Consider the following 14,390-nt stretch of genomic DNA (forward strand, 5'->3'; position numbering starts at 1 on the left):
ACTGGCTCTGCAGCAGAGGTAACTCTTGGTCTTCATTTCCTGAAACTTTGATCAAAGTGTTTGATGTTTTTTCTGCATTTGAAGACACGTTCAAAGTTCTGACCTTTTTATGTTGTAAAGTAATGATGGACTATTGTTTCTCTTTACTTAGTTGAGCGGTTCTTGCCATAACTTGGATTGCTAAAATGGTTGAATGGGACTATTTAGTATATTCCAACACTACCTCTGAACAATGCAACTGATCATATGTGTCATTGTATAGTTTTAATGTTTTCAGTGTTAATATACAATCAGGGCCCGCTCAAGGCATTTAGTGGCCCTAAGCAATATTTCGTTTGTGGCCCCAAAAAGCTCCTAGTGCGGTCAACAAATCGCACACACCATAACTGAATGAACACACGCAGACAGAAGAGATGGACAAATCATTCAACATCAGATCTCTTGCTGTATTTGAGGGTTGGCAAGTAGCTACAAACAGAACCATAATGTAAAAAGTAAATGGTGGAGAAAACACAAACAAACTGTTCAAAGACCACAGAGGATAATTTTGTCCAGAAAACAAAGAAACTAGCTATTATTAAACTTGACTAACTTATTAAAAGACTAGACAAGCACCTAATCTTCTGACATGTTTACTGCCAATTGAAAAGATTAACCATGATGATTTGCATACATACATAATGTTGAGGAAGGGGCTTTGAGGTTTCCCTTTTTATTTGGCTTTAGATATGTCACATACACTTAGATTTAAGCTTTGAGGAACAATCAGGCTACATTCATGATTCATTTTCATTGAGAACTCATTATGCCAGAGGGGAAGTAGAGATGCTTGTCAGACGTATTCTCACTAAATTTGACAAACCACATCCCAGTAGTTGTGGCCCTAAGCAACCACATAGTCTGCTTATGCCAGCGGCTGGCCCTGTATACAATGTATAAAGTAACATAATAAAAAACATTAAATGAGAAGGTGTGTCCCAACTTTTCACTGGTACTTTACTACTGTTGCTATTGTGTGTATGTGTGTGCTAATCAAATTCTTCACAAAGCCCAGTTCAAAATTTCCACTTAAGACCTATGCATCTAATTTAAATGCAACACTAATTTAAATTTGATAACTACTATTACTATTTTTAGATTTTTATAACATTGTCGCAACTTGTTGAATCACTTCTCTGTCATTCAACAACCATTCAACAATTTCAAACCTTATCCACCAGCCACAAAAATTCCTTAATAATAGCAGAAAGTGATTATGAATATAGTAAATCGACACACAAATACACATTTCAGAAATTCTTTATTATGTGAAATATTCCTATATTTTCAAATGGTGGTGAACTGCTGCTCAAACATCCGAAATGTGTGATGTGTAATTGCATGCACATGTGTGTCTATCAGTGTTAAAGTCCACAAATGCATGTCTCATGACATCCCACACATGCAGACAGGTCGTGTCTCGTGATTTCTGTTGGACTTTGCCCAAATAGAATAGTGGGATAATGAGAAACACGCTCTGAGTGTGTGTGTGTGTGTGTGTGTGTGTGTGTGTGTGTGTGTGTGTGTGTGTGTGATGATCCCGATGATTTCCTATGCACAGTAATGTTCTCAGATCACACTCACTACGAGTGGACCTCTTCTTTATCAGTGTTTGGGTTCAAAGGGAATGAAAGAGAAGAGGCAGGGGGATTGGGTAAAGGCCAATATGTCAAAAATAGATATTGTTTAACTAATGGTTAAAAATTACATGTGGAAGTCACTATTTGGGGTCACACTGAGGGAAAATTTGGAATCAACAAGAGGGTACATTTGAAAAGTCTGAAAAGTAACATGGTGTCAAATATTTCTGCATAATGCAGAATTAAATTAAATTAAATTATAAAAAAAATTGTTTATCTAGTGACAAAATACTTACCAAAGTGGCAGAACAAAAGAGTGAGAATGGGCTGACCGAAATAGTGCTGGATCTGTTTGCTTTTGGGGGGGTTGATGCTAAAAAGAGAAATGTTAAAAAGGTTATTGGCCTGGCTCATCACTGTGTTTCAGAAACTCAACAAACTTCAACTATCTCAGCAAGTCAGTGAGAAGCAGTTCTTTTATTTTTGAATCTGTGACCTTTATATTCATTTGTTGCTTGTACCTCTATAAATAAATGCCAGCCAGGCAAGTAGTCACACATGTAACCCAGTTGTTAGATTGATGTATTCAGATCAACTTCAAAACTAAAAGCAGCAATATTGCAATACCAAATAAATAAATAAACTGTGTTATAACAATTTCAAAAATGTCCCTAAATTAAAGTATTCTCAACAAAATGTACTTACAGTATCAAAAGTTAAAGTAGTAATTATGCAGGGAAATGGCCTGTGCTATATTATATATGATATCATTGGATTATCATCATTAATATATTAACATGTAAGCAGCATTTTAATGTAATCAAATGAGGTAATTATACAGATTTGATATAGGCTACTATTGAGTGATGTAATTTATTGTACAGGAATGCATCATATTTAATATGCTCAATAAAAGGTTTTCAACATTTTAATTTCAAGGGTACAACAGTTCCATCTGAAATGTGGTGGTGCGTAAGTAAAAAGCACATACAGGATAACATGGAAACACTCTAGTGCAGTACAAGTACCTCCAAACTGTAGGTCCAGGAGCATAGTTTCCATCACTGATATCGTTTAAGAATTGTACTAATGTCTAGTTACAGTAATTAATGACAGTGAGTGTAATCAATAGCAGACTTAGCACCCTAAGGGTCCTTGACCCTCACCTGTGGATCATCTGTCCCTTCTCTGCGACACATTGAGGGTTGACTAAATGCTGCCACTTAGCGGTTTTATTTTGATATAACTTACTAGGCTACAGATGTATCCTCGATGCAGGATAATGGTTCGTCTCTGTGTCCTTGCTGAAATCAACACCATACTGACAGGAAAAACAAGAGAGAAACATTTGAGCCGCCGTTCCCCCCAAACAGACACGATAACACGTTTTGTTGGTATTGTTTGTACCTCGCGTTGCATTCAGCGTCCTCGTAAACGGCTGTACTGACGGTCAGATGTTTTTGTGTGTGTGTCTGATTATAGACACCAAAATGCTACGGGTGAATAAAAATAAACAAATAACAGCTGGTCTGCTCTGTTTGAGGTCACTCTATACTCTTGAGTTAGATGCTTGGATTAAATAATTGGACAAACTAAGCGGTTTCATTCGTTACTTTCATCTTTGGTTTTCACTGGACTTTCATATTTACCGACGGCCTTAACAGCAGCGTTATAAATAGAAATGCACCAGTCGTTTCTGATAAGCGTACTAGTCATGTTTCCCACTTAGATGACTGAAGTATGTGTAAAGTATCCGTTATTACCACATCGCTAATGACTCTGAAGGCAGCACCGTGTCACATGACCAGCGCACAGCTGAGGGATGCTGAGGTAGGCTTGCCCGTTGCTAGCCCGTTAGCCACGCTAGCCGTGTCTGGTAATCCTGGCAGGAGCAGCCGTCTCTCCCCACCAAACTAAAACCACCGCCCGAGGGGGGGCGATTTACTACACGCCATGGAGAGGATGCAGCGCATGTGTTCGTCTTCGGTATCCCTCCATATCAGCAGCTTTTTTGTTAGATGTCAATGTCATAGTTTGTAGCTGGGGCTGTCCAGTTAGCTCGGCTAGCCTGTGTGTGGCTAACGCAGGGCCAAGGCCAAGGCCGAGCGAGGAACGGGAGGCCGCCGTCGGGTGAGTAAATTTGGCTCTTACGTCTGTTTTTCCACCTCGTTTCGGAGCTTTGTTACACGCTAACATCTCATATCGGCTCGTTGGTTGGCAGACGTTCAAACTACTTCACATGGCTTTCTTGTGCTGAGATGCGTTTTGTCTTTTGTTGTTGGCGGCTGTACATTAACGACACTATCAATCATGTGTCTACACAACGGGGGAACACGAGCAGTGACATTTTAACTGCTAATCCTCGGTGTAGATTTACAGGCTGACAGTCGAGGTGTTATTCGGCGTGTAGTGTGATTATAATAACAGTGTTAGCTGATGTAAAAACATGCGTTAAATCGTAATGACACTAGTTTATTTATTTTTTTCGCTCTATCGCTCGTTTAATGCATGGATATGTTTCCATACATGTGTGTTATTATGATGCTTTTTCTTCAGGGAAGTTGTCAAGAGAGCATAGGTGACAGTCACAGTGTGCAGGGGCTGGTAGAGGTGCACAGCTTGTGCCTCTTACCTTTTTAAAATCTCAACTTAAAACCGTGTTTTTCCTCTGCACACTGATGCTATGCATTCTGTATTTGCTCGCCAACACAGTCTCTTGAAGCCACATCACCCTGATTTGCTTAAAGGTATTTATTATACTATGACTATATTAAGTAAAGGACTTAAAACATGTTTTTTTTTATTGGCGCTCTAAGTTTAAAAGTCTGAGTTTTTACACATTTCTCTGCAGCGGGATATATTTGGCATTTTTTATCAAGATGTGACATCTTGATTTTGCAATTTTTCTGTGTTGCTCAAGCATAACTTAATTTCACAACATTTCTTGAGGGTGTCATTTTTTTTTTGTGCAATCTCATCCCTTTTTGAGACTTTTTTTAAACTCTTCACTTGCTTACAATGTTGCTTTCTTTTCTATCAACATGGCATCGGGGGAAACCTGTAAAGAATTTCATGAGAAGCTTGTAATAATAACTTAATTTTGTACTTGAGTTGTCACTCATAGCTTGTCTCCTGTTCCTAATCCTCCAGGCATTTGCTCCGTGGGTGGCCAGAGGAGAGGTGTAGGACATCAGGTTTTGGATCAGACCTTCTTCTGAAGTCGCCTCCACCAACATCTTAGTCACTGTCACCCTCTGCTGAGCCATGTCCTCGTCAGGGTGCTGCCACCTACCCGGCTCGCTTTGTGATTACTCCGGGAATGCCGAATCTGATGCATCCAACAAGGATTCGGAGGAGTCTGATTCTACCGCGCAGGCCCAGTACATTGCCAAGGTTACGGCTAAAGATGGCCGCCCACTCTCCACCGTTGTCAAAGCGGTGAGCTTGCAGAGGTAAGAGAGGGAGGAACTCACATGGGGCCCTAATGAACACACTGTAATTACTGTTCTTTGGTTAATCATCATCATCATCGTTCATTGTTGTCTTCTCCACTTGGCTCCACAGTGATGTGGGCATGTGTCGGATTTGTCATGAGGGAGCTGGAGGGGAGACGCTGCTCTCACCGTGTGACTGCACTGGTACGCTGGGTAAAGTGCACAAGAGCTGCTTGGAGAAGTGGCTGTCCTCCTCTAACACCAGCTACTGTGAGCTCTGTCACACAGAATTCACTATTGAGCGACGACCACAGCCACTCACACAGGTTAGAGAACTTTTGCAAGGATAAATCCTTTTTAATTGGTTTATTTGTTTTTTTACAAATAGAGGTGGAAATGAGCAGAGGAGACTTTTTTATTCAGTGTGACAGGTAGTAGCTTCACAATATGAGATGATTTTCACTTACTGAGATGTTTGCTTAACTTTGTAATCAGAGCTTTGTGGTCAGAAGATTAGTTTTCAATAGCGTCAATGCATTCATATTAGTTCTGCAGGAAAGTCGCACCTTTTTAATTCTTTTGTTCTTTTTTTGTAATAAAATAATCCTCTATTGACGCCCAGAGAGGGAATCTGGGTGACAAAATAAGAACAGATAAATAGAGAAACTGAGATACAATAAATAATAAAATGTGTATAAAATGGAAGCAATATAAGAGCAATTGGAAACAAAATGCTGTATAACAGGCAGTAGTGGTACACATAGAGTTAAGTAGTGTTGTACTAATGTCCTAAGCAAAGTGACATAGTGCTGTGATTAGTAGCAGGAAAGTATTGTATGTAAGCGTAATGTGGCACAGTCAGCTATAACATTATGTACCACCTCATATGATTTATGTAATCAGTCAACCCCATTTCACTCTTGCTCAGTGGTTGAAGGACCCGGGCCCTCGCAGTGAGAAGCGCACGCTGTTATGCGACATGGCCTGCTTCCTTCTCATCACGCCCCTGGCAGCTATCTCTGGCTGGCTGTGTCTGAGGGGAGCCCAGGACCACCTGCAGCTGAAGAGCAGACTCGAGGCTGTCGGCCTCATCGCCCTCACCATCGCCCTCTTCACCATCTACATCCTCTGGACACTGGTAAGTCTTGCGTTACTGAAAAATATGTTTTATGTACTTCTGTTAAGGTGCTGGCACTGAGTGAAGGTTTTTCTTTACACCCACAAGTTCTTCTTAAAGTCCCACATAGATTTGGAAAACAGTCGTGAACTGGCACAGAAACAATAGAAAGAAACAAACCCACAGATTCATGTTCTGCTTTTGATTATCATAAAAAGTGTCACTGTTTTCTGGCTCCAGTATGACCTTGAGTTGCACTTGAACAAAGTCAGATGGTAGAGAGACGTGAGGGCATGTGGAATTTGATAATCTCTGGCACAGAGCACTCATTTTTTTTTCATTGTTGGCCAGACGGATTATGCATATACATACATGCACAGCTCATTGAGAATAAGATGGCTTTTACTTTTAAGTAAGAATTAGCTGCTTAACCGGATCATATTTTTCAAAAATAGGATGTATTGTGAATCTGAAACCTTTTTCGGGAAGCTAATCTCTTAATCTTCAACAGAATCATTAAAAATGTGAAATTGTGAAAGATTAGCTCATGAACGCCTGTCGCGCAGCCGTTCAGTCAGCATTTTGTTCCTCCTCTTGTATCCGTACTACTCTGTCTCAAATATCTTGCTGTCAGTTGTATTGATGTCTCTTTTTTTTTTTTTCTCCGTTGTCACCTCCTGTCTTTACCCCCACCTCTCCCTCCCACCTATCTCAGGTGTCATTTCGGTATCACTGTCAGTTGTACTCGGAGTGGAGGAGGACCAATCAGAAAGTGCGCCTGCTCATGCCCGACATGAAAGGGGCACACACCACCCAGCGTTCTGTGCCGACCAAGTCGACCAAGAAAATGACTGATGAGACCATCGTATGAGTGCAGAGTGGTGCCGAGAGGAATATTTAAAACGACGCCCACTGAAGCACTCTCTTTAAAAAAAAAACAACAAAAAAAACAACAAAATTAATCATATTAATGAACCTTTGCACTTCATATGGACCATTCTGAGAGGAGAGAGCTACTTTCTCCTTCTGTTTTTTTTTTTTTGTTTGTTTGTTTTCTTTTTTTTCTCTCTTATTGAAGCACTTGATGTAAACTACTACGGTATTGGCCGAACCACAAAAAGTGGTTTTGGAAAGAACTCATTCCGGAGTCATTGTTGATGTTGAAACACAGAGTTGTCACTGGACAGCCAGTGCTGGGATGTGAACTACATGAACACATGGACAATGGACTAACCAGCCCAACTGTATGTCTGTGACACAAACTTATGAAATACTAAGACACAAGCTAATGTAGCAGGATATAACTGATTCAGCATGCTACTACAGTATAATATGAAACATATTCACTACCTATAATTCCCCCCATGCCCCCTTCACAATGTATTTAGCTGTTTTTGAACAACGGGCCACCAGTAGCCCGGCAGAGGATAATAATCTAAAACCATGATTGACGAAGTCTATCTGTGAATATTCATTCTTGACGAGCAAACTTCATACTTCTCTATAATCTGAACCCTTTTAAAGTTTCCTGGTAAAGCTTTATCATTGCTGACTGAACAGTGAAAATCAAATCCTTCTCCTGTTTAGACAACAGGCATCACATATTTATCACACTTGTCACGGGGTCAGTGAAGACAGTAGTGTATGGGATAACGCCACCTGCAGCCGTTAAACGTGCAGTGCAGGTACTGTTATTATGTAATCTACAAGGAAATAGTATTGAAGGTGTGGAAAAGTGTTTACATTCTAATTGGATGACGTCTCTACTATTGTCATAAAAGTGCATTAGCAAACAACCTTGTTCCACTTGTAAATGCACCATTCATTAATTGAGCTGCCTAGCAATGACCAAGTAGTTGTGCCCTACATCACAAGAGATGCAATTTTAAATAGAAGAGATACCAGTGTTCTGAATAGTGAGATTACACACTTTTGTCCGATATAAAAACAGATGTACCAGGGCAGGCTGGTACTCGGTAAAGGTGCAAAAGAGAAAATGTGTTCTGAGATGTCAATCAATGTATGCAGCATATGCTAAACAAAGTATTTTGTGTTATTGTAGTCTTCCTGCTGCATTCCCTGAAAGTTGGGTTATTGTGCAATAAAACATGAGGGACTCCTGGACTGTGGATGTGGAATGTGACTCGTCAGCTGGTTTTAGGTGTTTCAGCTCCTAATGATCTTCATGTGGTCTTGGGAAATAATATATAATGATCAGTCACTGTGGAGGTCACGCCCTGAGATTTTATCATTTTGTTGTGTCAGTTATGCCTGTAACATTCATTATTTCTAGTGTAGTCGCAGTGATAATTATTATAATATGAATATGACATTTACTCAAGTGTTCTATTTAAGTACAGTTTCGGGTACTTTAAAACGGAAATATTCATCTACTACTTATTTTCAGATTAAGATTATACATGAAAACATACATGTTTATAAATTACAATACATTCCTGGTTCCCATTCTGTTTTGGCTCATGATGCACTACAAAAAAAGCAGTGTGTGTTTTTGGGGACATTTAATAGGAATTGCACCAGCTCCACCAAAGAAAAAGTTTCCCCTTTAAATTTCTCTGATCATATAAAGTTTTATTAGTTTATTTGAGACCTAAAGATAGTTCACAAAAAAGTAAAGATTCTGTTCAATACCCCCCAAAAAAGGAATACAAATGTGAATACAATGTGTAGCAAGTTTTCTTTTTTTCATGGCCCCTGTAATCACCTCACAGCTAATGATGCAACAAGTCTACATTTTAATGGTATTATTATACAGCAGTTTGAGTAAAAATTCCAGGTTCTCCATTTCACCTTCATAATGTATTCATTTATTTCATTTTAACACTACACATGAGCATTTTTGTTTGTTTTTGCAGTTTTAGTAAAAATGAAAGGACACGAAAACATCTCTAATGCAGGTGTTGTGCCCTTGAGCCGATTACATGGTGAGTGTTACATTTATAAATGGTACAATGCTCCTTTTCCAGCTTTGTTGCCATTAGTTTAAGTTGCTCACTCCTAATTGATTTGTACGTAACAGAAACAATAGTGTAGCTGACCCTTTAAAAATTGACATTTTAAACCATGGTCAATAGTGAAATTGGGTAACAGCTGAATCACTACTGACAGCTCCTTGCAAGTTATCTTGTGAGCCTTTGGAGGCCTCGGTTGGGAACGACTGGACCTAAAAAGATAAGATTATTTGTGTATAAAGTAGATAAAAACTAGCTCCACCTTGACCTGAAACGACACTAGAGTACCACAATCTAATAATGTAACTGGTATCTAGAACACATACGTGCGTTACAAGGTGATCCATGGATAAGGTCACTGTGCAGTTGCAGTATGTCATTTTGTGTATGTGCAAAAAGACCACGAGGACACAGCACAACATAATATTGTAAAATTTAATTTCATGGCATTAATATAATGTATGTGAGCAGACAAGCTATCAAAATCAAAACAAACAAAAAAAAAGAATATATTTTACACAAAATGAAATAAGCATCAGCAGCGTCACAACCACTTTTGAGATGAGGACTGAATGAGGAAGAGGAAAAGCCCAAAAACAGGACTGCTGGTACAACTGAAACAAGCAGGATTCAAAGCCCAGGCCTCCAACATGTGGCAATAACTGTTTACCAGGGAGATATCAAGGCTTTTAAGGTCTCAGGCAAAGCTATTCACTTACACTATCATGGATAACTGTGGTAGCTACTTAAGCAGTACCATCAGTCCTGTTTTTGCACTGGGATGTAGCAGATTGTACCTGGGTCAGATTAGAATTTGAAATCAAGTCAAACACCTCTTTTCTGAGATTGATCGTTTATGGCATAACGGAACTGACCCCACCAATCTAAAAAAGTGCAGACAATATTGCACCCCAGGCAGATGGAAGCACACCAGCTATGTGGATTTCAATTAATAATCAACCCAGGTGAGGAGGGACGGTTGCCTTAGGTTACAGGTTCTGACAGCACTGCAGTTTGCTCCCCCTCTGGCCGTCTGTGGTGGGTGGCACGCTGATGTCCACCACGTTGTTTCCTGGGGACTCGTCATGGGCAGACCGCTCAGCAATCTGTTTCTGCGAGACGATGCGGTAGATTTCTGTTTTTTTTTAAAAAGACGAAATAAGTTATTTTGTTGTTTTTTGATACTTGACAAATAAAGCAGAACATTCCACTGTAAGAGGAAGTTACACAAGTACAGTTCAATTCAGTTGCCAGAGATAACAAATATCTTGCAGTTGCAAATAAATTCTCTCTGTTAATATCAGTAGCCAGTATGATTATGCTCTCAGTTCTTATGTCACATCGAGGTTTAGCACCTGAACACACGTTTGTTCACAAGCATACCTGTAAGGATATTCTTGAAGGCTTCTTCAACGTTTGTTGAGTCCAAGGCTGAAGTTTCTATGAATGACAGATTGTTCTTCTCTGAGGAGTACAGAAAGAAAACATACAAGTTTAATATTTATAATAACACCCAGTGACAAAGGTGAATATACAGTATAATAAGAGGAGAGTAAGAGAATTACGTATTGTTTTGTACCACCTTCAGAAAAACGGGTCTAGTTATAGTTTCTATGATCACGTACTGAAGCAGTACTGTAACAAATATCAAATATCTTTAAAAACTACACACACAATAAACAAATGTGAAATCTATAAATGTAAGAAAAATCTATAAAATCCCTCCTCTTGCTATAATGTTTTGCCTTTTTCCTATGTCTTTTTGTAAGTTCCAGTACCTGCGAAGGCCCGGGCCTCGTCTGTGGGCACGGCCCTGAGGTGGCGCAGGTCGCTCTTGTTGCCAACCAGCATGATGACGATGTTGTTGTCGGCATGGTCCCTCAGCTCTTTCAGCCAGCGCTCCACATTCTCATAGGTCAAGTGTTTGGCTATGTCATACACTAAAAGCGCCCCCACCGCTCCTCTGTAGTATCTGTAACAGGAACAAAGATGACAGGAAGCGTGAGGGTGTGAAAGGCGTAATATGTTGCATGTACACTGAACTAATCCAGAATATACAGGAGTTAGTACAATATGCAGCCTGTCCTACTGTACTAAATATTGTTGGATGTCATGTTAACGTGTTACAATCAGATTCCCAGTGTCTCATTCAGCAAATATACCAGCTGTTATGAGATTTTATTTTGTATTTTTCTTAAATCTACCTCTCTGTGAGATATAAAGTTCTGATGTGTGCTTTCTAAAACTTGCAGACACTCTGATTTTACATTTACACTGAACTTGTTTGACATTTAACAGATGCACTTAAGTATCTCAGGCACTGAGAGGGCTGCCTGGTGTTCTGCGTCTAACTCGCCTCACTCGCTCAAGTGTTTCTGAGCAGTATGTATGCTTATCATTGATCAAAAGTGCCAACTACCTCTCTAACTTAATGTTGTGGAACATATCTAAAGATCTTCCTCATTTGAAGTGATCTTATCTTGAGGATAAAGTGTCAATTGGAACTGAAGTATTTCCCCACTCTGAGGGGTTTCAGATGACAGGTAGGACTATCTGCACTGCACAGAAGTGGACTCACGCCGAGGTGATGGCTCTGTAGCGCTCCTGTCCTGCTGTGTCCCAGATCTGAGCCTTTATCGTCTTGCCGTCCACCTGAATGCTGCGTGTGGCGAACTCCACCCCGATGGTGCTCTTACTCTCTAGGTTGAACTCATTCCGCGTGAATCGAGAGAGCAGATTGCTCTTCCCCACGCCCGAGTCCCCAATTAACACAACTGTGGAGGATAAGAGAGGGAGGGATGGAAGGAAAAGATGAGACAAGAGATTGTATACTCAGTGTGTGATGGGCGAGGTAGGGGAAAGGCTACATATATTAATAGAGCCCAGAAATGTTGATATTGCATAAAACAGTACCTGAAAACTTTAACAGAGCCCAGGGGCTTTGTGTTTTGTGATTTATGGGATATGAAAAACACACATTTCTACTGTAAAGTATGAGTGCAGAAAAGTACAAAACACAAGGCTTAAGTCAATACGTAATCTTTGTGTTACAACCCATTAGTGCCTGAGAATCTGCCTTTTAAATTCATTACAGCTTTAAACTTAGCAAAAAGAATAATTTTGGAAAATTTCTGACCTATTTCAAACAGTTTCTCAGCACCAAAATATGATAATTCATGTGTTTTGTATTGAACAATCTGTATGTCTGTATCTTTCCTCACTCGTAAAAAAAAAAATCAAATTAAAAAACATTCTTTTAGTTGTCTGGTATATCCAGCCTTGTGTTGAGTGTGTAGAGAACCACTCACATAAAGAAAGAGGGTAACCAGCTAAAAACAACACGTGTCCATTAGTAACCAACCACCTAAGACCATGAAGAGGTGCGGTTATTGAATTAATGCCATCATCCTCCCATCAAATAACCCAAACAAGAATTAAAGTCTGAAGGATTATCCACTAAATAAAGAGGGAGGTGATTGAGTTGGTGATGGCAGAAGCACAAAAAAAGGTATCTAAATAATGGAGTAACAAGGGAAGAGCAGAATATGCTCAGCTGAATAAATGAAGGGCTTTGCTTTTCACGCTGCAACTTCAAATCAAGAGTTTAGCCCGACTAAAAGACCCTGATGGTGGTGATAAAAGAACGGGTAGGAAGGCTTGACATTTATTTACCAACTCTCATTAAAATCTTTCTTTCAGATTCAAAAGCCAAGAACTGCAAGAACTACAAAACATCTACAAGCACAAGTTCACTACAAAGTCACAGTGGAGTAGCAGCTCTGCATCCACAGCACAAATCAAACCACATGGATTGATTATTAACAGCCCTTCCCTTGCACTGTATTGTTTTCAGTTGTATTAAATGAGACAGCAGAGTGAGGAGATTGATTAGGCTCATGGACCGGGGGCTGATCTGGTATCAGGACCAGGGGCTGGAGGTGGCTTGCTGTTCACAGCTGCAGCAGCAGCAGCAGCAGCAGCAGCAGAGGTGGAGCCCTTTTGTTTTCTCTCCCTTCGACAAAAGGAAATAGAGCCGAACTTTGTCCCTGTCGACATCTTGCTGGCCCTGGCTGCAGGAAGCTGATAACAGGGCTTCATCAAAACCTGAATCGACAGTTTCAGGCCGCCTTGCCCTTCCTGTTTCGGCCGGGTACACAGACGATGGCTCGGGAAGAGAGACATAGACAGAGAGGGAGGGAGGAGAGGGAGAGAGAGCCCTCGCCTCCGGCAGATGCCCTATTCATCCCACAGAGGATACTTTGTTACAGCTAAATGGCCCTTTGGCTTATACAGGCCCAGGATGTTAATGTGCCACAGGAGCTGATAGCACGATCAAAGGGAGGCATTCTGGATCCAACTGAGCTCTGAAGATAAACATGGACCTGAGTCTGGTGCTGCTTCAATCTGTCTGCATCAAAGTGATCAGACCTATTGATTATCAAAATAATAACACCAATACATATAAAGTTATGAGCATTTTCAGTGAGAGCTGGATGAGTAACAATCATCTGCATGAAGCTTATTGATCAATAGAGGCTAATAAGGCCTTAAATCAATTTCATGAGGTGGAATGAGTAAGAAAACAATCAAATGCCATTCAATAAATGAAAACAAAAAAAGTGCTCCGAGAAAAGACCACCAGCTCTCTATGAGTTGATGAAAGTTTAATACAATAGGCTGAGCACGGATAGGGTGTTGCATCCTATACCTATAAATAAGGCTGCAGGCGTTGTAGTGTTACAATGACAGCATTATGTTGAAATAACAGCAACCGATCATCATCCGGGCAGTTTCTGAGAAAAATACATGAGCTCTGAGAAAATGCAGATATATAATCAGCCAACATGACAACACGATATGAGATTTATAAGCATTTATAAAGCTTAGCTTCGTCGGTGAGAGCCTGTGGAAAAGAAGGGGGGAATGCAGTCATCTTTTTTTTTTTTTTTTTTTTTTTTTTTTTTACCTTTGAACAAGAAATCGTATTCATCGTCTCGGTTCCCCATTCTAGACGAGGCCGCTCCAACGCTTGTCTCCGGAAGAGGGTGTGTGAAAAGTATGGGTATGAATTGTCGTTATATGCCAGAAAAATATGGGAAAGGTTTGTGCTGGAGACTCTGCGCCAGTTTTGGCTGTCAAGGCGAGCTGGCCGCAGAAGGAGAGAGCTCCCAACTCTGCAGAGGGAGGGGAGGAGTCCCTGCACCTCAAATACCTTCCTCACGGGGGCGCTCTTTACTGGCATGCCAGC

At 40.3% G+C, this 14,390-nt stretch overlaps 2 protein-coding genes across 2 annotated transcripts; one reads left to right on the top strand and one right to left on the bottom strand.

Annotated features, from left to right (window-relative positions):
• Positions 1-3,400: 3,400 nt before the first annotated feature.
• LOC104920981 (E3 ubiquitin-protein ligase MARCH2) lies at positions 3,401-8,299 on the top strand. Its single transcript, XM_010733395.3, has 5 exons — positions 3,401-3,749; positions 4,770-5,071; positions 5,184-5,379; positions 5,982-6,191; positions 6,886-8,299. Exons 2-5 carry the CDS (start codon positions 4,884-4,886, stop codon positions 7,039-7,041), a joined length of 750 nt encoding a protein of 249 aa, XP_010731697.1. The 5' UTR covers positions 3,401-3,749; positions 4,770-4,883; the 3' UTR covers positions 7,042-8,299.
• A 1,264-nt stretch (positions 8,300-9,563) lies between these two features.
• On the bottom strand, positions 9,564-14,341 carry LOC104920980 (ras-related protein Rab-11B). The gene is made up of 5 exons (XM_010733394.3): positions 14,109-14,341; positions 11,721-11,916; positions 10,921-11,114; positions 10,526-10,606; positions 9,564-10,277 (listed from the first exon to the last, which is right to left on the bottom strand). The coding sequence occupies exons 1-5, from the start codon at positions 14,146-14,148 to the stop codon at positions 10,132-10,134; spliced, it is 657 nt and encodes a 218-aa protein (XP_010731696.3). The 5' UTR covers positions 14,149-14,341; the 3' UTR covers positions 9,564-10,131.
• Positions 14,342-14,390: the final 49 nt, after the last annotated feature.

This window comes from Larimichthys crocea, chromosome XII, assembly GCF_000972845.2.
Source record: "Larimichthys crocea isolate SSNF chromosome XII, L_crocea_2.0, whole genome shotgun sequence".
Classification (NCBI taxonomy): domain Eukaryota; kingdom Metazoa; phylum Chordata; class Actinopteri; family Sciaenidae; genus Larimichthys; species Larimichthys crocea.